The 23,726-nt window shown below is 41.5% G+C and overlaps 1 protein-coding gene across 1 annotated transcript; it reads right to left on the bottom strand.

Annotated features, from left to right (window-relative positions):
- Window positions 1-3,758: 3,758 nt before the first annotated feature.
- Window positions 3,759-21,353, bottom strand: TMEM221 (transmembrane protein 221). Its single transcript, XM_089670810.1, has 3 exons — window positions 20,273-21,353; window positions 12,821-12,906; window positions 3,759-9,113 (listed from the first exon to the last, which is right to left on the bottom strand). The coding sequence occupies exons 1-3, from the start codon at window positions 20,557-20,559 to the stop codon at window positions 8,560-8,562; spliced, it is 927 nt and encodes a 308-aa protein (XP_089526936.1). The 5' UTR covers window positions 20,560-21,353; the 3' UTR covers window positions 3,759-8,559.
- Window positions 21,354-23,726: the final 2,373 nt, after the last annotated feature.

Below are 23,726 nucleotides of genomic sequence, written 5' to 3'. Positions count from 1 at the left end.
GCCGATGCAGAGCTACACCAGCCATATGTCCCTTGTCAGCCTGGCAACACTCGCTCCACTTGGCCAGCACCACCCACAGCCTTGTGGATTGTAATGGAAGACCGGTCCTGGCCTGAGGCTCTGGTGAGAAGAAAGCAGGGCGCAGATGGGATCAGAAGGTAGGGTGGGGGTTGGCTTTTAGCAGAAAGAGTGAGATACAAAGGTGTGCCAACGGGGAATTTGAGGTTTGTAGACGTAAGTTTGAAAAATGTTATATGTTTGGGGAGTCTCCCTTCTAGCACTGCACAGTTGTATTTGTATCTCTTTGGTGTTGTGATTTTTTTTTTTTGTGGATTAATCTTTTTGTGTTCAACTGCTTAGTATATACACTGTTAACATATTTTTTTTTTTTTTTGTCTGCGCAATGCCACATTATAATTGACATTTCCTACCCAGTACTGTCAGTATTGCTGTCTGGCTGATGTTCTTCTACAAACAGAAGTGACTGGAGCTGCTCTATCCTATTTCCCAATCCCCAGCTAACACTCCATAAATGCTTCACTAACACTCCATAAATGCCTTAGGTGATGTAAAAGGCCATGTAAACCCAACATTTCATACCATGTACTTGTATGAAAAAGTATCCTGTTCTCTTTGTATTCCTTCTTTTGTGGGAAATCCCTGGTGGTCCTGTCAGTCTCTCTGCTTTCCTGTTAAAAATTGACCACACTAAGCAGAAAAACATACCTTGGTCAGTTCTATAGCTGTGCTGGGAACTCTGCCTGCTCTCCTCCAATGATCAGACTTGTCCTGGCACCCCCCCCCCCCTTGCACAGCCTGGGAAGATCAGTATAATGCTGTTTCTCTTCCCCTAGCTCTTATTCACCTGCAAGCAGAGTAAAAGTAATCGCATATTTAAAAAATATAGAATATGTTACGTCTATACACAGATGTTTTGCCTTTTCTATTTAAACCACTTTTGGCCCTGGAGCGTTTACTCCCTTTATGACCAGCCCATTTTGTGCTGTTTTGGCACTGTGCTACTTTATTGCACAGTCATGCAACACTACACAAATTAAATTTTAGATAATTTTTTCCCCACACAAATAGAGCTTCGTTTGGTATTTGATCACCACTGGCTTTTTTTATTATAGAAATGAAAAAAGACTGCAAACTTAAAACGACAATATCTTCTACTTTCTGTTGTGTTGCATGTTCAATTAAAAAACAAATTTCTTCATAAATACAGGCCAAAGTGTATTCTGCTACATTGTATATATATACTGGAATTTACGCAGCTGTAACACTATACTGGCAATGCCAGTGATCAGTGACTTACAGTGGGATAGTGTGGTGGGAAATCTGGCGCTAGCTAACGCTGGCTGGGAGAGACACTGACACATCAAAAGTAACACTAATACTATGATCGGTGCTAATACTGTGCACTGTTGTGGTACTAATGGCACTGGCTGGGAAGAGGTTAACATCTAGGGGCAATCAAAGGGTTAACTGTGGATAACAATGTGTGTTTAATGTGCTTCTTTTACTAATAGATGTGGCTGTTTTTTTCTCCCTTTTGAAGGGAGAAAAAGTAACCAGATTGCTGTTCTCTGCACAGAGCCTTGTGTTGTTGATCAGCAGGTCCTGGCCATAAATCATTGACTGGGACCTGCTGACTGACTTATGCTGTACTGAATGACAGCACAGATCGGGCAGGCACAGCCTCTACCCTGAAATGCTAGATCAGAGCACGTGTATGTAATCCAGCACAGCGGGGCCTCCATCCCGCAGTATGTATACTATGAATGGTCTTTAAGTGGTTAAACTGAATGGGTCGTTTTCCAAGGTGAGGGTTTACAAACGCTTTAAGGTGCAGTTATTGGGCATCACCATTGAAATCAGTGGAGGTGGTCGATGCCTCATGAAAGTGACATGCTAACATGACACAACACAAGGCCACTGTGAACAGTTAAGTATCAGAGGGGGTTAATCAGTTTCAGCTGCTTTGGTGTTAATGAAATTAACAACAGGTGCACTAGATGGGCAAAATGAGACGACCCCCAAAACAGGAAAGGTGGAGGCAACTGACAATTTTATTCCCTTCTGTTTTTCACTAATTTTGCATTTGGCTAGGGTCGGTGTTACTATTGGTAGCATGAGGTGATACCTGGACCCTACAGAGGTTGCACAGGCAGTCCAACTCCTTTAGGATGGCACATCAATTTGTGCCATTTCCAGAAGGTTTGCTGTGTCTCCCAGCACAGTCTCGAGCATGGAGGAGATTCCAGGAACAGGCAGTTACTCTAGGAAAGCTGGACAGGGCCGTAGAAGGTCCTTAACCCATCAGCAGGACCGGTATCTGCTCCTTTGTGCAAACAGGATGAGCACTGCCAGAGCCCTACACAATGACCTCCAGCAGGCCCCTGGTGTGAATGTCTCTGACCAAACAATCAGAAACAGACTTCATGAGGGTGGCCTGAGGGCCCGACGTTCTATATAGGGCCCTGTGCTCACTGCCGGGCACCATAGAGCTTGATTGACATTTGCCATTGAACACCAGAATTGGCAGGTCTGCCACTGGCACACTGTGCTTTTCACAGATGAGAGCAGCTTCACCCTGAGCACATGTGACAGACGTGAAAGGGTCTGGAGAAGCCATGGAGAAAGCTATGCTGCCTGTAACATGGTTCAGCATGACCATTTTAGTGGTAAGTCAGTGATGATCTGGGGAGGCATATCCACGGAGGGATGCACAGAACTCTACAGGCTAGACAATGGCACTCTGACTGCCATTAGGTATCGGGATGAAATCCTCGGACCCATTGTCAGACCCTACTCTGGTGCAGTGGGTCCTGGGTTCCTCCTGGTGCACAACAATAGGCAGTTATTACATTAAGCACATTTTATCCACCAGATGTTGGTGGATGCCAACAACGACCATTCATATGTATGGTAAAGGTGCATCGGAAATAGAGTGAATAGCTCCCCCAGGTGATACATTTTCAAATATGCCTCTACTCTTTAAAATGCTTGCCAAGGTTTGAGAATGGAAGAATTTGCAGCTATACTTGTGTGTTCTGCAGTGCAACCCCACATTCCTGCATGCTATAGATTGTGTATTTCTAAGATACCTTATTAGCACACTTACCAGTGTGTCCATTATACACTCACCAGCCACTTTATTAGGTACACCTTACTAATGCCAAGAAAATATCCCCCACACCATTACACCACCACCAGCTTGAACCATTTTTACAAGGTAGGATGGATCCATGCTTTCATGTAGTTTGCTGCAACATTCAGGTGGTAGGGACAGAATTTGGTGTAACTAGTTTTCCCATTCTCCTCTGACATCAACAAGGCATTTTCATCCACACAACTGTTCACTTGCTCACTGGATATTTTCTTTTTCGGACCATTCTCTGTAAATCCTAGATATGGTTGTGCATGAAAATCTCAGTAGATCATCAGTTATTGAAATACTTAGACCAGCCCATCTGGCACCAACAACCATGCCATGTTCAAAGTCACTTAAATCCGTTTTCTTCCCCATTCTGATGCTAAGTTTAAACTTCACCAAGTCATCTTCACCACATCTACATGTCTAAATGCATTGAGTTGCTGCCATGTCATTGGCTGATTAGCAATTTGTGTTTCCAAGCAATTGAACCTATTAAAGTGGCCGGTGAGGGTAGTTCTCCATATGAAAATACTGTATGTGATATGGTTTGAATATGGACTAAGAACAACACACATTAAAAATGTAACATAACACAATGTTTCAACAGATATCTATTCGGTTTATTCAAAATACTAAAACACATGCATTTGGATTTTTGTTTTTTTTTAACTGGTACTTTTCAGTCCTTTCAAATACACTTCACTGCCTTCTGGGTACTTTTGCCCAACGTTCAGCAGTCTTTATATAGCTCAGTTCATCAGGGTAATATCCTTAAAAAATATAAAATGTTTGTAGGTATAGGTCTCATTCACAATTGGTGTTTTCCATAGTATAGATAAATGTCCAAAACACTTCTAAAATATACATGCCTTAAAGGAGCACTAAAATGCACAAACGTAACCTGAGCAAATATTAAAAAATTCAGCAATGGAAATTTGCTTTCAATTTTTTAAAGGTAAAAATGTAAAGGTATTCCGTGATGTGCACAGATGGTGATATATCAAAGCCATTTGTGGTATCTCTAACATTTTGGCCAAATTATGACCTTCACATTTTATTGAGCATGTGAGACATCCCATTCCAAGACCATAGGCATTAATATGCTATCCAACCCACCCTTATCCTTCTAAAGCCGGCCATACATGGATCGAATTCTGAAAGAATTTTCTTTCGAAAATCTTTTTTAAGAATTTTCATTCGAATTTCGCACCATTAGTGGGTCACAGAAATGGCCGATTTTCATGTGCCTATCAAATTTGAGTGATCAGTCATGTGGCAAATTTTTTGAAAAACAAACAAATTTCGAATCAATGATGGAAGAATCGTGCGAGAAATATAAAGCTGTGACCTGGACAGAAAAGAAAATTCTTGGCCACGAAAATTATTTTCTGAGAAGAAATTGAAGGCTTGGTTGGTTGAATTTCTAAATCAATGGTGGCACCATCGCATTGCAAAATTCACGTAATTTTTCATTTTCTAAAGAAAATTTGTACGGAATTCGATCCATGTATGGCCTGCATTACTCTTACAGCCATCAGTTTTTTGGCAAGGCGTTCTACAAGATTTTGGAGTGTATGTGGAGAAGTTTGCTTTCACCCAAAGGGCATGTCTGAGGACAGGGGTGGTGTTGATACTGGACAAGACCGGGCTCGCAGTTTCAGTTCATCCCAAAGGTGCACAATAAGGCCCCATGCATACAGGACATCTAGCGCCTGTGAGTGCAGTCTTGGTTTTCTGCATTCCAGGCATTCGCCCCTTGAATGCATAGGGCCCTAAGGCAAGGTTCACACCTCTGTATGTTGCGATTGATGTGTTTTTTCAGCATGTTTTGCGGTGTATCTTGCAGTTTTTAACACATGTTTTGCCATGTTTTTTATGTGTTTAACATTTTTTAGTATTGACATTGATACCACTTTGATGTGAATTTGGATGGGTGAGACTTCGATGCAACTTTGATGACTTTGATGCTGCTTGAGTGCCAGAGAGTGTAAAGTCGCATCAAAGTTGCACTACATGAACAGAACTGTCATATTTTCCTATTATAAAAAAAAAGAAAGTCGCATCAAAGTTGTATCCATCCAAAGTCTCAACGTTGCATCAAAATGGCATCAAGTCAATACTTTCCTATTGGCAAAGAAAAAAAAGGTATTAAAAACATACATGCATTTCTGCCATGCGTCCATTGAAGTCTATTGAACCAAAAATGCAGCGCGTTGCGTTTAAAGAAGTCCATGATCCTTTCCAAAAATGCAGCAGATGAAAAACGCATAGATGTGAACATGACCCATAGGAAACCATGTTAAATGGACTGCAGTGCGTTTCTGCAAAATGCACTAAAAATGCATAGTTGTGAACCAGGCCTTAATGTAAGTACCTTTCATTACACCCTTCAGCCCCATCCAGCTGCAGTGCATTTCAGCGTGCTATTGGCTTTGGCAGGCTACAGGCAGCAGGGCTGGACGCTACACCTGCTCCATCCTGGCACTCTAAAACACCAGCATTGCACTTACAGGGGCTAGATGTCCCCATGTACAAGGGGCTTGAAGTAGAACTATAGGCAAAACTTTTTTTTTTTTTTTTTAATTTTGGATAGAGCAAGGGAGGGTTATAACCCCTGTCAATTTTTTTTTCCTTCTGTGTCCCATTGCAGAGATTTCCCTTTACGTCCTGTCCCATAGCCAAATAGGAAGTGAGAGAAAATCCCTGCAAATTTAGGGAATTCCTTGGGGACCCCCAGGTCAACAGATTTGGTGTCCCCATTAGAAGATTTCCCCTCTATTACTTTTCTGGGGACAACCCAAAATGTGGGATATTCTTTTACTGTCACTGTCAATGATAATGCTAAGCAGGACAAATAGTGAGGGGGAATCTCCTTAACTGCTTCCGACTGCCCTATAGCAGATATACTGCTACAGAGCAGCAAGGGCATGCAAAATCATGTATATATACTTGCTTTTGCATTTCTGGGTAGGGGGCTTGTGGAAGGCGCATGCGCGCCCTACCCGCGCCGCCATTTGCGGCTGCAGCTGTCAATTACTGGGTCCCAGCCGGTGATTACTTGCCGGCACTCGGTGATTGCCAAGCATCTTCGACAGGGAGAACTGTTTGTAAATATAACAGTTCTCCTCCCTGGCAGCTCGTGCACACTGCTTTGGATGGCTCTGCACTGCACAGCCATGCAAAGCAGTGTGCTTACAGTGAAGCACCCAGACACAGCACTATGTAAAACAGCACACAGTTGACCCTTTGATTGCCCCTCTTGTTAACCCCTTCCTCCCAGTGCCTTTTTTTTTTAGCACTGATCACTGTATATGTGTCACTGGAGATGTCAGTGACACCAAGTCAGTTCCCGGCAGTGTCAGAATGCCAGGCGCAGTCCCGCTATAAGTCGCTGATTGCCGCTATTACTAGTAAAAATAAAAAATATATAACTATAACTTTCACATAAACCAATTAATTTACACATATTGGGATTTTTTTTTTAGCAAAGATATGTAGCAGAATACAATTTGTTCTAAATTTATGATGAAATTCGATTTTTTTTTGTTTTACTGGACATGATTAATAGAAAAAAGTCAAAAATATTGTTTTTCTCAAAATTGTCACTTTTTTTATAGCGCAAAAAATAAAAAAACCGCACAGGCGATCAAATACCACCGAAAGAAAGCTCAATTTGTGGGGAAAAAAGGACATAAATTTCATTTGGGTGCAGTGTTGCATGACCGCGCAATTGTCAGTTAAAGTAAAGCAGCGCCGTAATGCAAAAATGGCCTGGTCAGGAAGGGGGGTAAATCCTCTGGAGGGCAAGTGGTTAAAGGGGGCCCAGACAGCAATTAAAACTTGCAAGCGTTCCAATCCATCTCCACTCAAAACTAAGGCCTCATGCACACAGGGTGTTTTTACAGCCACTTTTAGGGGCGTCAGGCTTTTTTTTTGTTTTTGTTTTTTTTACTGCTTCTAAACGGCCCTCCACGTTTTCCTATGTGTCCATGCACACATGGACTATTAGAAGCTTTTAGTAGCAGTAACATTTACCAGCAGGAAAAAAAACCCAGGACCAGTATGTCCAGAAGCAGCAGTGTTTTGGCTAAATGCACCTAAACGCGTCTAAACACTAGTCGCGTTTAGCGCTTGAGTGTTAGTTCATTTCAATAGCTAGAATAAATTATCATTATGGCTAATGAAATAAATTAATGCCCAAGCTGTTGACTCTGGTAAACGTGCCTAAATGCTTGTAAAAGTTACTTTTACAAGCGTCGGGCGTTTTTTTCTGCAAAATCGCTACTGCCAGAAGGACAGCTTCTAGGAGAGTTTTTTTTATGTGCTGTGTGAATGCGGCCTAAAAAAAAAGTTTTGCCCTTAATTATACTTTAAAATTGAAGTCAATGCTCTGTGCAGGCTGCTCAAGTTCCCCCATGCCAAACTTGCCAGACCTTGTCTTTATTAAGCTGTGCATTTGAACTCAGTAAGGGATGCGCACGTATTTTCGGACATATACTTTAGTTCCAGTAGTGAAACCAGACTTAGTCACCTTCATACATGGTGTAACGGGAGTCACTTTGGGGGGGGGGGGCCCATGGAAACCTAGCTTACTTTGGAGAGGTGGAGAGACCACTGTCTCCGCTCCCCATATCCCTATTATGTGTAAGTCACCCTGTGCCTGTTAGGGGTACAGGGTGATCTGTCCTAATATTTTGTAGACATGTCTAGGAGATAGGTGGGGTGGGGGTTGTGGATTGTTTGGTGTTGTGTGGCTGCATCCCATTTTTCTATTGTTTGTCTTGCTTGGGAGCAAACTATTATGGGATGTATGTGTTTATGTGTATTAGCTTAGTGGGGGAGTGTCTCCAGCAGCCCTCCCTCCTGCTGGGACTGTCTGCTGGTGTGAAGTCTGAATATCTATGTGTCTCTTGTTACTAAATGTAGATTGCCCCACCCTGTGTAATTATGCAGGGAGGAGGGATTGCCCCCTGAGTGTATGTATATCTTGTATATGTGTTCAAATACAGTAGTCTACCTCTGGCTTACTTCAAATCTGGTGTTGTCTGGATCTTGGGGTAACAATAGCCAGATTCACTGGTCTCGTGTTCCAGAGCCTGAGAAGCAGCTTCGTGATGGAGATACCCAGTTGTGGGTATCTGGGGTCCGTTGCACTTATTTAAAACTATATTTATGGATATGCCCAGTTTTCCATTTTGCAAGAGATTCATGAAAATGGATTTATGCGTTGCACATCTCCACATGAAAAGATTTCATTTAAATATCTAATTTAAATGAAATTTTAGCTCATATTTCATTTAATACCAATATCAAAATGCCTTTGCAATTGTAATTTTTGTAAAAAAAAAAAAGTTTTGAAAAACAGTCTTTTTTTTTTAGTTTGGTAATAGTTGATGTATTTACACTAATGTTGAGTCTTTTCCCACCACTCCTGGTTTCCTTAATACCATAGTTCTCATTTCCTGAGTTGCCCCGTTCCAGGGCTTGGGGTTAGGCTGCATGAGGCCAGATTCAACAGAAAGCGTCCGTTGCATTCGGGAAATATTGTAGCGTTCATCTCTGCTGCTGTTGCACATACTTTCACTTTGTTTCACCATAGTAGGTACATTGTTAAATTGTGGGGAAATAGGCTGGATTTTCTGCTGTTGCTGCTGAAGAAATTGAGGGTAGGAAAACTCTCTGTGGATCTCAGGGCGCGGGCGAACCGGTGACATATCTTTGTCGTTGTTCAGGTCAGATGATGGAGTGGAGTCGTTAAGGTCTGCCTCTTGTGCGGAGTCATTTTCATAGAGTGTACTGGGGACATGTTCATTATTGTGGCAGGAAGCTTGCGTGGCTTTATTGAACATGTGAGCCACTGTGACTATCATGAAAATGGAGCCCATACAGAGGATACAGGAGCTGGCTATTCCCGTTTCAATTTCAAACAAGATTAGCATATAAAGTGAGAGAGCTGGAAACAGAAGTTGGGAAAATATGGAAAGAGAAGTTAGTAAAGTGTGTAAATGGTACACGACTGCTGAATAAATGTGTTTGAGCTAATTAACTAAATTTAGGTCATAAAAGTGAAAGTCTATGCAATTTAATTTTTGCATATAGCTTGGAAGGGTTATACCTCTGTCAATTTTTTATGGTTGGCTTTGTCCCTGCTGGGGAGATTGATCCTCTCTATTAAACCTAATGACCATTGTCACCAGGACATAATGTGATGAAAAAACCCAATCTATATGGTTGTCACCAGACTGGGGCCATTGGGAGTAGAAAAAGGTCCCAAAGTCAATGGGGAGAAACATGCTCCATCTTTGATGTCAGTGGAGGGAATAGTGCCCCATTGTTTGTGTCATTGGGAGGAACTGTGCCTCATCATTGTTGTCATTGGGCCCCATTGTTGATGTCACTGGGAGGAATTGTATCCCATCATTGGGCCCCATTGTTGGTGTCATTGGGAGAAATTGTGCCCCTTCATTGGTGTCAGTGGGGGGAATTTTGCCCCATTGTTGGTATCAGTGGATCAAATAGTGCCCCAGGGGCTGGATAAAAGCAAGCAAAGGGCCGCATCTGGCCCCAGGGCCACAGTTTGGAGACCATTGTCTTAATGCATTCCTTGCAATAAGGTAAAAAAAAATGTTTTCAGTTTTTCTGTCTTCTCCCTTCCCTGTGTAAAGGGGAAGAGAGGGGAGAATAGAGCAAGTGCTGTGCATGGCTGCAACTCTTCTCCCCTCTCTTCCTCTTCACACAGGGACCCGAGCAGCAGCAGGAGCCATTGGCTACTGCTGCTGACAATCAAATACAGTGAAGAGGAAGTTGGGGGGCGGGGATAAGTTCCGCTTTTTCTGTGACTTCATAGACACACAGCTCGGGAGCACCATGTGCCCCATAGCAAAGGGCTTACTATGGGGACACACAAATAAGAGGAGGAGCCAAGATCACTGGCGAAGGACCTGAGAAGAGGAGGATTGGGGCTGCTCTGTGCAATACCACTGTACAGAGCAGGTGAGTATAACATGCTTATTTAAAAAAATTTTAATTTAGACTTTAGTAACCCTTTGTCTGGTATATCTGACCTGCAGTTAACCTCCATTTGACCTGCTTAAAGCTGCTTTTGTGTTTCCATAGACTTGTATGAGAAGAGGCACAGTGCTAATTCGAATAAAAGCCTATCAGTATATCTGTTGGTTTGCCATGAGTTGCTGCAATTTGCACTACCTTACAAACGTTTTAGGCACAGTTTCCATGGGTATTTAGCCACGCTGCCACTGACAGCCTCTCGTTACAATGTGTGTATGAGTTTGGTGGCTGAGGTTATGTGTGTGTCCAGCCACATACATAACAAAAGTCTAACTAAATGGTTAGCACTTCCGCCTGGCAGTACTAGGGTCACTGGTTCACATCCCAACCACGGCACCACCTGCCTGGAGTTTGCCTGTTCTACCTGTGACTGCGTGGGTTTCCTCCGGATACTCCGGTTTCCTCCCACCTCCAAAGACTTGCTGGTAGGTTAATTGGATCCTGTCTAAATTGGCCATAGTATGTGTATGTATGAATGTGAGTTAGGGACCTTGGATTGTACGCTCCTTGAGGGTTAGGGACTGATGTGAATGTACAATATATGTTTGTAATGTGCTGCGTAAATTGCTAGTGCTATAGAAGTACCTGAAATAAATAAATAATAAAATAAGTCAGGTACAGGTAAGAAGACCCTCCAGATAATGAAGTCCTCACACGGCTTAGAGTGGGCAAATTTTCAATCTTGTCAGTAACAGCAACAAGTCTCCACCACTGAAGATTGCCACCATAAGAACTGTATGGCCTTACTGTACTCATATTCAGGGAAATCCAGTACTAGGAAGCAAGCAAAAGAAGGCGGTGCACCAGCCTACTGCAATACCGTAGGACTCTTTAGTAAATAAAATGAATTCCAATGTACTCACAAAGGAAATAATTCCCATCACATCATCAGACGCTTGTCCACCAAAGGGGTGCATGTTATGTATTTCAAGAGCTCTGAGGAAGAAGTCCTCACCCTTGAAACGCGTAAGCTGTGACCCTTTGGTGGACAAGCGTCTGGTGGTGTGATGGGAATTGTTACATCCACTTGACTTTATTTCCTTTGTGAGTACATTGGAATTTTTTTTATTTAATTAAGAGACCTACTATAATGCAATGGGCTGATGCACTTCCTTCTTATGCTTGTTTTCTAGCTGTGTGTGGATAGCTGCAGCTGCCAAACCCGTACATTTCAATGACAGGCTGTCGGTGGCCACAGGCCCACAGCTATCCACACACAGCTGTCAATCCCACCCACAGGAAACAGTAGATTCTTGCTGCTGGAATTTGCAGTGTGGCTAAACACCCATGTGAATGCAGCCTTATACTTGGCTTTATCTCATAGCTTGCAACAAACTTACCCCTAGTTTTGCAAAAAACAACCCATCTCATGCAGGAATTTATTTTCTACATGCCCTGACATTGAGTCTGCTTTGATCTATGCAGATCATTACAGCTCAACTGATGTGGTGTTAAGAAATCCTAAAGAATTTGAAGGAACTTTTTTCCCTACAGGAGCAAGTTGGATCATGCTTTGCTGGGTTTTTTTGCCTTCCTCTGGATCAACTGTGGATATAGGATTATAACTTTTTACTGGTTAAACTGGATGAACTTTTGTCTTTTTTTCAGCCAAACTATGTAACCAGGGGCGGACTGACAACTCATGGGGCCCCTGGGCAATAGGGGATTATGGGGCCCCTGTGTCCTTGCCCAAACTCAAAAAAAACCTATGAAAAAGGTACCAGGGGCATCTCATGGGGCCCCCTACTGACCCCGGCCCCTTGGGCAGTGCTCGAGTTTCTAAATGGTCAGTCCGCCCCTGTATGTAACTATGTAAAGGTAATTATTTCAGTAAAACAGGCCTTTTATCTTTAAACTGGCCTTTTTATGACTTGTTCTTCTGCTTTAATATATTTTCAGTGTACATATTATATCATATATACAAGAACATGTTACTAAATGGTTCTAGGAGTAATTAGACAAAAATAAAACATGCAACCCTTTAACTAACAGATGAGAAAAAATAACCATAAACCCTCATGTACACTTGACGGTTTGAGAACGCTGGTAACATTAGCTGTGTAAAGTCACGTTACAAACTTGAGTTTTTCAGCTTTCTTTAGCGTTTTTGCATTAGTGTATTGCTGCGTTTTGCCACGATTAGCGGCGTTTTCCCACGTTTGCGGATTTAAGCATTTTTTTATCAAAAAAAAATTGGGCGGGGGGTCAAAAAAAGTCCAAACACGCCAGTTTTACCATGTTTTGCCACGTTTTTCAGTGTTAGAGTGTTGTTACAGCTAACAAACTCCTCTAGAAACCCACTAGTTTTGTTTTTTTTTTTCAGCTAAAAAACGTCCCTGCCAAAAAAACGTTGATTACAGTTTATGTGTGCATAGACACATAAGATAACATGCTGGGGAGTTTATTGACTGTAGAGAAAAATGTCAAATGCCAAAAACAGCAGCTGTATAAACGACAAGTGTGCATGAGGGCCAAGTGTGAATTTCATAGACCTGGTTGCTTTCTCTATATCTCAACATAAAATCATTTTATTCTAGTTTCTCACCACCTGTATGTATGACGAATATTTACATTCCACATTTCGTTAGTTACCTGTTAAATATAGTGAGATTCCAAGGCAAAAAATGCACAGAGCAGACTGGCGAATACTGCGATTATCCAGCAGGAACCAATCACACCTACACAGACACAAGACAAAATTTTCAGTTGTCAGCCCTGGTTCACACCGGTACAACTTCAGATTTGACATGTGATTTACAATTTGCATCTGAAGTCACATCTAATGTATTTCTAAGGTACTGTCTTAACCAGTGCGATCTGAAGTAGCGTGATTTTAAAAATAGTTCCTGCACTACCTTTTTCCATTTTCATTGCGACTTGCTTTGACTTCTGTTAAATGAAGTTGCAAGCCACAGTGAAATTGGAGGTACAAATTGAACTAATCTGCTGCTTTGAAATTGCACTGCAAGTGAAGTAGTGTGGTTTCAAAGTTGCATTCAGTGTTAACCAGGGCTAAGTCAGATGTTAGATCATCAGAGCTTTCATCAGAGCAAAAAGTGCAAATAATGAAAAATTAAAGTGGAACTTTACCCATAACAACTTGATAAAAAATAATGTTCTTTAGCAAGGAACATACATTCCTCATGAATAATTATGCTACCAAAATTAATGTGTGCTGTAAATTGCCCCCAGTAGTGTCCCTGTTTCTTCTTGCTGGAGGCTGCCATTTTGTTGAAGCCCAGAGCCCCTGAGCAGCAGTAAATCTTTAGACTATCAGCAGATCAGCCTCTACAAATTTGGCACAGTGCCTAAAAATAGAGAGCAACTGAGCATGTGCAGAGCATGGTGAGAGAGTGTATTACTGGATTTTAAACAGTATAGGCACTTATTTTTAATGTTTTACATAGTTATACCTGCAAAAGGGGCCAGCATGAAGTGATGTAGCAGGACTTAATTTTCTGTCTGAAGTTCCACTTTAAGAGCCACTGTGTTACCAATCCAGTTAAAAAAACAAGTACTTCTGTATATGGGGTAGATGGCTTTAACAGTTGGGATTTAAAATCTGTATGCAACACTTTCAGACTAGAGAAACTCAGCTCAGGGAGCCACTGACATTTTGTTCCCTACTCATCTTTTCTGACTATTTTTCACTAGTTTTGCATTTGGCTAGGGTCAGTGTCACTACTGGTAGCATGAGTCGATACCTGGACTTTACAGAGGTTGCACATGCAGTCCAACTCCTCCAGCATGGCATATCAATACGTGCCATTGCCAGAAAGTTTGCTGTGTCTCCCAGCACAGTCTCAAGAATATCCAGGAGACAGGCAGTTGCTGGAGAGCTGGGGAGCGTAATAGAAGGTCCTTAACCCATCAGCAGGACCGGTATCTGCTCCTTTGTGCAAGGAGGAACAGGATGAGCACTGCAGAGCCCTACAAAATGACCTCCAGCAGGCCACTGGTGTGAATGTCTCTTACCAAACAAATCAGAAACAGACTCCATGAGTCTTCTAGTGGGTCCTGTGCTCACTGCCCAGCACCACAGAGCTTGATTGGCATTTGCCATTGAACACCAGAATTGGCAGGTCTGCCTCTGGCACCCTGTGCTTTTCACAGATGAGAGCAGGTTCACCCTGAGCACATGTGACAGACGTGAAAGGGTCTGGAGAAGCTGTGAAGATTGTTATGCTGCCTGTAACATCGTTCAGCATGACCCTTTTGGTGATGGGTCAGTGATGGTCTGGGGAGGCATATCCATGGAGGGACGCACAGACCTCTACAGGCTAGACAATGGCACCCTGACTGCCATTAGGTATCAGGATGAAATCCTTGGACCCATTGTCAGACCCTACGCTAGTGCAGTGGGTCCTGGGTTCCTCCTGGTGCATGACAATGCCCGGCCTTATGTGGCAAGAGTATGCAAGCAAATCCTGGAGGATGAAGGAATTAATACTATTGATTGACCCCCACGCACTCCTGACCTAAATCCAATAGAACACCTCTGGGATATCATGTTTTGGTCTATCCAACGCCACCAGGTTGCACCTCAGACTGTCCAGGAGCTCAGTGACGTCCTGGTGCAGATCTGGGAGGAAATATCCCAGGACACCATCCGTCGTCTCATTAGGAGCATGCTCCAACATTGTCAGGCATGCATACAAGCACGTGGGGGCCATGCAAACTACTGAGTACCATTTTGAGTTGCTGCAATGAAATTTCAGCAAAATGGACTAACCTACTGCATCATTTTTTCACTTTGTTTTTTGGGGTGTCTTTGAATTCAGTCCTCTGTAGGTTGATGATTTTCATTTCTAGCAAATGATGGGCCATCCTTACATTCCTAACACATTACCCAGCCCATATCAGTATAGATATCCAGCAAGATATTTTTCCCAATTGAGACCTGATGTGTTTTCAAAGTGTTCCTTTAATTTTTTTGAGCAGTGTATTTGTGAATATATAAAACAGAGACCCATAACATTAAAATGGCATGGACTGATTCAGAAAAACACTGCAAAGAGCAAAACACTATCTGCAAGTGCTGCAACCCAAAGCAACTAGTCTGCATCCACCTTGTACTGATTCAAATTGTTATTGCTTGCTATGGGTCACCTAATATTTAACACAGTAGGATTGATTTACTAAAACTGGAGAGTGCAAAATCTGGTGCAGCTGTGCAAAAAAAGCTGAAGTTAGAAGCTGATTGGCTACCATGCACAGCCATACTAGATTCTGAGTGATCCAATTTTAGTAAATCTCCCCTCTTGCATCTTGTACTGCTTGTTCTTTGAAGCTTTACAAGGTTTTCCTTAGGTCCCCTTTACTGATTACAGGACTTTTGTTTGTTACATGCAGTTGTCGCACATTACCTCTTCCAATTTCAACTCATGTATGTTATCAATTGATGAGCTGCCTGTAAGTTAATTGTCTTATCAATTATATGCAGGGGCGGACTGACCATTTGGAAACTCGGGCACTGCCCAAGGGCCTGGGGTCAGTAGGGGGCCCCATGAGATGCCCCTGGTACCTTTTTCATAGGCTTTTTTGAGTTTGGGCAAGGACACAGGGGCCCCATGATCCCCTATTGCCCAGGGGCCCCATGAGTTGTCAGTCCGCCCCTGATTATATGTACTTATTTTATTGATATGCATTTTAAAATAATGCATGTACTAAAATATATATGACACCACTGTTACATATCTTTTCACTTTCACCTGATATTTACTGAAAATTTCTAATGCATGTAATAATGTTATCTCCAAAAATATTTCATTTTAATTTCATGTCTGGTATAAGTGGGTATAGAAACACCACAATTGCTTTGTAAACTTGACACATTTTGTAGGCATGGCACAACAGTTTCCTACTGTTTATGCATACTGTTAAAATGCAAAAGTTGGCCAAAATAATCTACTTTGAACAGTTCACCTGACCCATCTATGTTACATTTTTGTAAAATATATTAATACTTTAATCCTATTTTTACATTAAGTATGCAATTAAGAAGCTGTATACAAGTATACCATTGAAAAATGTATTTATAAATTTGCTGACTTTTTATTGTTACAGTAGTTGTCTGCTTGTAATCGTTTGTAGCATTTTGTAAGCTAGGACACTTTTACGGATTGCATCTCCCTTCTCTCTCTAGCACTTGCTACTCAGATTGGGACAATACCCTGTTATTGACCGTTAGGAGTTAATAGTCACATGGTCTTCAGCAAGCTGGATGAAGTTCCATGCTGGGTCATTGTTTTCTATAGCTGGTTAGAACAAAGGGTGAGCATCTGAAATCTGGGGCAGAGACTGAGGGAGGCAAAGATCAGGCTCTTTAAATGTAAGGTTGGAACGTGAGCTCCATGTAATGAAAGGGTTGGTTGAGATTACTGTGCACTGCGCTGAGAAATTATGTTTCTGAACACGCTGATTTTAATGACTAATTAAAATGGAACTGAACCCTTGTAACAGCAAAAATCAGCAGTGCTTGGCAATATTAAATAATTTTAATATAAAGGATTAGTTAGTCTCTTAGATTGTAAGCTCCAAGGAGCAGGGCCCTCCTAACCCTCTTGTATTGAACTGTATTGTTGCTGTATTGTCTCCCGTTATATTGTAAAGCGCTGAGCAAACTGTTGGCACTATATAAATCCTGTATAATAATAATCTGAGATTGTAAGCTCCAAGGATCAGGCCCTCCTAACCCTCTTGTATTGAACTGTATTGTTGCTGTATTGTCTCCCGTTATATTGTAAAGGGCTGAGCAAACTGTTGGTGCTATATAAATCCTGTATAATAATAATAATTACTTATTATTTAGCCAATTAAACATTTTCTGGATTTTTTTGCTCTATTTCTAGCATTTGTCTGTAGAAAGCTACATTGCATTGCTTGCAGTTTTAGGCCAATGTATTTACAATACAAGGTAAAAGTTATTTTTTATAAGCCATTTGTATTACCCATAGTTAGGAGTGTGGCTGAAAAAAGTACATGCAAACCATGTCTATCATACATTTTCCAGTGCTTTCTTATGCCTGGGGAGCCATGTATCCAAACTATGCGGAAAACACAGGGGACTCACAAGCGCGGGCAAATGTCCATGCAAGAAACCATTGGTGTTTACAAGAGTACTGTTACTTCCAGCCATTCGTTTGCATGGCAGGCTGTAAATGGCACCTGCAGCTCCCCGCGCCAAGAAATTACACAAACATGGACTGTTCACAGCAATGTCTCTGTAGCTCAGTCAGATTAACATGTGGTTGCATAGTCTAGCAACAACAAACAGTCTATCTGATAATCATTTCTTCAGTAAAATAGTACAGAACACAGCTACTTGCATTCATCCTCATAAACAGCATCCTTCTCAGTAAAGTCCAGGGTATCTCTAGTAACAGGTGATCAGTTGGAGGGATCAGAGGCCCAAGAACAAAGGGCCATCCCTCTAAAACTGAAGTACTCTGGTAGGAAACTGGGAGGGGGGCTCCACAGTAGCTGAGTCTTCTGGAGAAGCTGTGTGCTATTAGGCTCCTTCTGGGCTGCTTGTACACGGGTTATGATAGTGGAGGTGCTCTCACCTGGCTACAGATCCCTTGCCCAGCTACCTCTGTATCACCAGGTGTGGCCTCCCTGAGCTGCTGAGAGTGGCGAGCTAGGAAACTTATCTATCCTGGGAATGTCCAGGAACACATGTGGAATTAGGCTGCATTCACACTCAAGCATTTTGTAGCTTGAAGCTCAAAGCTCCAAAAACGCTCAAACTTAAAAAATCAATTGTTCTCTATGGTGCCTGTTCACGTGATCAGGTGTGAACAGGCACCATAGAGAACAACTGATTTTTTTTTAAGTTTGAGCTTTTTTGGAGCTTCAAGCTACAAAACGCTCAAGTGTAAATGCAGCCTTATGGAGGCCTGCTCCTGTATTTCAGCATAGTAAATGGCACTCTGGTTACAAAGCCATCTGCCATGAATGTATGGAAGTGACAAGCCATACGTCTACACCAAAGCATGATACAGCATAAACAAGTGACTGCTTTTCAAGTGCTAAAATGAATATGCCAATAAAAGATATCCATGTCAACCAGATGGCAAATACCTGTGCTGCTTCCTAATGTTACTGTAATTACATGAAATTGCCAACTGAAACCTTTTAAGAAAGCAACACTCCCGGGAATGTCATTCTACTGTGTCCTTCACTGTGCTCAGTGGTTCTTCCCGATGTTACTACAGAATACAGTAGTGACATAAGGGTTAGCAGGAGGAACTACTGATTATAGAGAAAGACCAGGCATCCAACATTTCCATGAGTGATGGATTCTGAAGAGACTTTGGGGAAACTTTGCTCTTAGCCCCAAAAGGAAGGACCTGCCCCACCCCCTTTATGGCCCAAATAGGCAGGTCTGTTTCCTCCCTTAAGAGTACATTCTCCTTGTATTCATGTGGGCATGTGACGTTATTACTGTTCCCTATTTAGAGTATCACCGTTCCCTAAGTAGATCTTCATAGAACAATATGGAAAACACACTTCAGAGAGGGACCCGATAGTTCACCTCCCAATACAGCCTTGGATTCCATTACCATATTGGAGATAAAACTCTATTATAGGGCCACTGAAGGTGGAAATCACAAAAAAAAAAAAAAAACCGAGGTATAGTCTGCTATTAATTGTATTATTAATTTTATTATTTTGACTTGATTATGTTGCTTTCAAATATTTATATGAAGTTTCTATGTTTTTAAGTGAAGATAAAACTGATTAAGATCATTATTAAACACAGATGTTTACTCTGATTGTGCTTTGAGAAAAATAGAGGTAAAATACACTTCCATGAAAAGCAGGATCCTTAAATTGTATAGAAATGTTAGTCTATTTTTAGTCTCTAATAAAAGATATTCAGGGCTGGTTCAGCCTGAATTGCTGGAGACCACGTTCCTGTCCAATTCTTATGCTACTCAGTGCAATGCAGTTTCGCCCCATTCATTTGAATGGGCTGAAATCTCACTGGTCGCACCAAAAGTAGTGCAAGCACTACTTTTCAAAAACGCACTACACTGGATCGCATGGTACTGTGGTACCATGCAATCTGGTGCAGGCAAATGCACTGCATTTATGATGTTGTTAGGATTATATTGACACCTACAGCAATACGCACACTCAGTTGGTTTTGAACGCAGTTCAGAAAACATGCACAGAATGCAGGTTTTATGCACTGCTTTCGGGCATGAACGATGATAATAAAATGTTATTTTGCTTATCTTGTTTAAAATTAACCTGTGCTGAGACTATAGGCGTTCAAGTATCTACATATTCTTAAAAAACAGTAAATGAGTATAAAAACAAGCTCTCACTGGCCTCTGTAGCTTCAGACATTGTGCAGCAATTCATCCTTAAAATTATGTTTTATTGCTGTTCCTGCACTGCTTAGGAGGATTCTGCCTTTCTATTTGTCATGTTTACAGTAATAGAGGGGAAATCTTCCAATGGTGACACTATTTCTGGTGAAAACCAGCTCTTCCCTCACTTTGGAAGAATTTCCTCTCACTTCCTGTTTTGGGCATGGGACAAGAAAGGGAAAATCTCTCCAATGAGAAACAACTGGCGAAGAAAAAATGAAAGGGGTTATAACTCCCCCCTTCCTCTATACAAAATTATGATTAAAAAAAGTCTTTATTTCTACTTTAACAGCAGAGGCCCTAATGTAATTTAAGTCATTGTTTCCATAGCTTAGCTCATCTTGCTCTGTGTTTGCAGCACATATTAGATGGCTGGAAGGCTGCCAAGTCACTACTGGGAGGGAAGCAGAGTAAGCTGGGCTGGCATAGACAACAATTTCTGCTCTTTTGAGGATGAATTGTTTCACAGTATCTGCAGCTCCAGAGATCAGTGAGGGTTTGTCTTAAAGCTACTACTGGCTTCTATTTTATAAGAATATAATAATATTTTGAATATCCATATTCTGAGTTATTCCGTTACTGTATGCTGTACACTTTTACTGTAACAGAATTTTACATGTACTTGACATATGAGAATATTAGAAGATTAGCAGTAGACACTTACCTCCTGGAATCTGGATCCTCACGGCAGACCTCAGCGGTGAAGTAGGAGTGAAGAAGGCACAGTAGGAGACAGCTGGCATTTAGGGCAAGACACAAAGCAGCCAGTACTGCAGAAGCTGGTAGTAGGATCCTAGCAGCCACTGGGCCTAGCCCAGCACTCAGATCTCCCTGCTTTGATGCAGACTGCACCTGGAATATTAATATGACTGACAACGAAGCCATGATGGCAGCCAAAATGCCAAAGAGAGCTAGGGCCACTATAGAATGGTGACTGTAATGGGAAGGCATTTTTGGTTTTTGCGTATATAGGTACTCTCTCTTACTTTAAACTACTCAGTAAAGGGTGAAATGCCACTATTTATTGAAATCACTGATTCTGCAAAAATCTATAACCTATTTGCTAATTCCCTCCAATATTTGCACTCCCATGGCATTAGAGTACTTTGCTTTACCAGTGATATCTGTCTTGTTTTAGTCGCCAGTACCACAACTGATATTATAATATCTATGCTACACTAAATCAACCTAAACGTCTAACTCAAACAAATTATTAAAAAATATGCTACATCTTTTCATTTTGCAGCAACATAGCTATGAACGATCGATCAGTGACAAATTCATTAATAAAACTATCTGGACAATAAGGCAAATACTACACACAAGCAACTACTAATGAAAAACTGCAAAATATAAGCATTTCATCTCAACTGAAAACTATATTTACATGCAAAACACCCACAATACTTAAAATATATCAAAAATAATTTGAGACTCACCAACACGCCTAAGAAGAATCTATAAACTGTCCAGAATACAGAAGACTCATCCACTCTACCGGCTCCTTTAACATCAATATCACAGACCACCTAAAATCCTCCTAATCTAGTTTTTTTTGTCTTACCCTTTAAATAAACTGCCCCTTTAACTTCTTCGTGGTCCCCAAAAATGTTGTGATTATTGGCTGAGCTATGGGAAAGATGTATATAAAAAAATTGGTAGAATAAGAGAGAGACTTGTGAAAAGATTGCCTCGTTCCTCTGACTCTTAGAAACTCTGGGGTTTCCAAGAGGATAAAAGAAGGAATCTTTGAACTGTTTGGTACAGGACAAGGGAGGAGGGGTATGGGCGGGAATTTCAACCGTCTTTTTAACCTCTCTCCCTGGCAGCAGTCAATATGGCCAGTTTGGGGTTAAAGGCAATTTTGATTTGAACGTGAAGGATTCAAAGTCTTTTTTGGGTATATTGTGAACATGAGCAAAAGTGCACTAAATACTTGGCAATACTTAGTTTTACGCTGTTCTTGAATTTTCTGTTTGTTAAAATAAAACTATCTATGTTTTAATTGTGTGCGTCACATTTATTACAGTAATTGAATATTTCATGAAGTTTTTGCTCATCTGGAAACTTGGCTGACTCATCCCTGCGAGTCCTCTTTCTACACACTGGCCCCTTACACTTGTCACACTCTGTTATGAGCAGATGTTCATCCGAACAAAGGGAGCTTAATTACAAAACAAAAAGTGTGAGCCATTATTGTGAAGAATGTGCAAGCTGACTGGGAGCAACATCTCAGTTCAGCCATATGTGATGCCTGCGCTCCTTTTGTAATTTGAATCTTTCTTCACATAAAAACCATGGGGACACATTAGAAATACAGAAATTGGCCAATGGAATTGCACTGGTAAATGAGGAAAGGAGGAAAAGAAATGCTGGCTCTGGACATAGACCAGAGGGGGCGCTACATCTTAATGTCATACTATGACTTGCCTAGTTACTGCACATAGTGTGATTCCTGCCATCATATAGATGGTTTCTTTACTGTGTAAATATGTTGTGCACATGAGCTTAAAGCCGAGTTCCACCCATTTTTCATACTTCACCTAATAATGTTGTCCCTGTGAAATAACGAACAAGTTGGATATTTTTTTTTTTCGTAATATACATACCTTTAGATCCACTGCAAGCCTGTAGTTCCGGTCCTGGCCACCTAGGCGATGACTTCGTAAGGCAATTTGCAAGGTCTCCTGGGATGTCGTTTTCTGTATCCCAGGAGTCCTTCGGTTTCCTGTAATCGTGGGACTTGGAAACCGGAAATGACGCGAATGAGAGGCGTTTCGCACCATTTTACCGGAGTCCAGATTACAGGAAGACGTGGATGCTGTATCCTGCTGTGTCCTACGCTGTAATCTATGCTGGAATTGCAGATGTGTACATCGCGCTGAGCAGTGTCTGTACTGCGCAGGCGCGAGAACGAGTGGTGCATGCTGGGATAGCCAGCAGCACCGATTCCCAGAAATAAATGCCTGCGGGCTTCAGATGCCCACAGCCATTATGGCACCTGCCTGCGTCCGAGATCATCGTAAATTTTTAATAATTACTAAGTAATTACAATGCTTTTACTTTTGAATTATTCCAATTATTAATGATATTTGAAAGGTCATCATGGATCTGCTTTTATCAACAATTTATTAGGGGGACTGGGGCTCCGCTTTAAGACCACTTAAAGTGTAATTAAAAGCAAACTTTTTTTTTAGTTTTTTTTTAGTGTGGAGAGGAATTAGAGTTCTTTTCAGGTTTTTATTGCCGTCTGTATCTCTTCAGTTTGTACAAAAAAAAAAAAAGATCCTATTCCCCCATCAACATATTCAGTCCTTCACACTGTGGTATTGTATTCTGACATCAGGAAGCCTTCCCTGCCGGCAGAACATAATGATTAGTGTTGCCAGCTACAACCATTCTCTGCATTAAGGTAAAAAAAATCTTGTGTGCAGCCCCCTCTTTCCAGCCTCCTCTTATACTTAACTGAGCCTAATCTCAATCCAGATATGTGCCCTTTCGACTCTCTCCCTCCTTATTGGCTCAGAGACAGCAGGGGGAGCCATCCAGCTACTGTCAATTACAGCCAATGAGGAGGGAGCAGGGGCCGAGCTGTGCTATGTGTGTCTATGGACACCAGCTCAGGATTGAGCACACACAAGTGTCCCATTGCTATGGGACACATGGCAGGGGAGAGGAGCCAAGAGCACTGACGGGGAACCCCAGAAGAATCAGGGCTGTTCTGTGCAAACCATTGCACAGAATGGGTAAGTATACCATGTTTGTTATTAAAAAATAAATAAATAAATTAGGTTTACAACCGCTTTAATGGCCTTCTATCAGAGGGCTTAAAGCTCAACAATGTGCACCAAGATTTTTATATTTTTAGAGGTTGAAGTATTTCTATTTTAGCTCTGTGGATTTGTATTTGATTTTAGTCCATTCACACACTAGAACTCAGTGTGGGAAAGGTGTGTTTCCATGCTGTTAAACATATGTGAGTGCCAATAATTGTTAATGGCACCCCACATGCATTTAACAAACGCAGTGCATTTGTGGCCACCAAACCACATGGTACCAAAGTACTATGCAGTTTGGTGCATTGAAATTTTTTTTTGCAGCACCATTTTTAAAAGTAA

Source organism: Staurois parvus, unplaced genomic scaffold (genome assembly GCF_062004578.1).
Source record: "Staurois parvus isolate SC_StPar_1 unplaced genomic scaffold, SC_StPar_1.0 ptg000096l, whole genome shotgun sequence".
NCBI classification, from domain to species: domain Eukaryota; kingdom Metazoa; phylum Chordata; class Amphibia; order Anura; family Ranidae; genus Staurois; species Staurois parvus.
Note: the sequence above shows the minus strand (reverse complement) of the source record. Positions and strands in the feature narration are given on the sequence as shown.

Excerpts from the sequence above, each read along its gene's own strand:
- TMEM221 (XM_089670810.1), bottom strand. The coding sequence starts at position 20,559 with ATGCCTTCCCATTACAGTCACCATTCTATAGTGGCCCTAGCTCTCTTT. Across the intron at positions 12,907-20,272 it reads GAGGATCCAGATTCCAGGAG|GTGTGATTGGTTCCTGCTGG; the intron begins GTAAGTGTCTAC and ends GTGTCTGTGTAG. Across the intron at positions 9,114-12,820 it reads AATCTCACTATATTTAACAG|CTCTCTCACTTTATATGCTA; the intron begins GTAACTAACGAA and ends TTCTGTTTCCAG.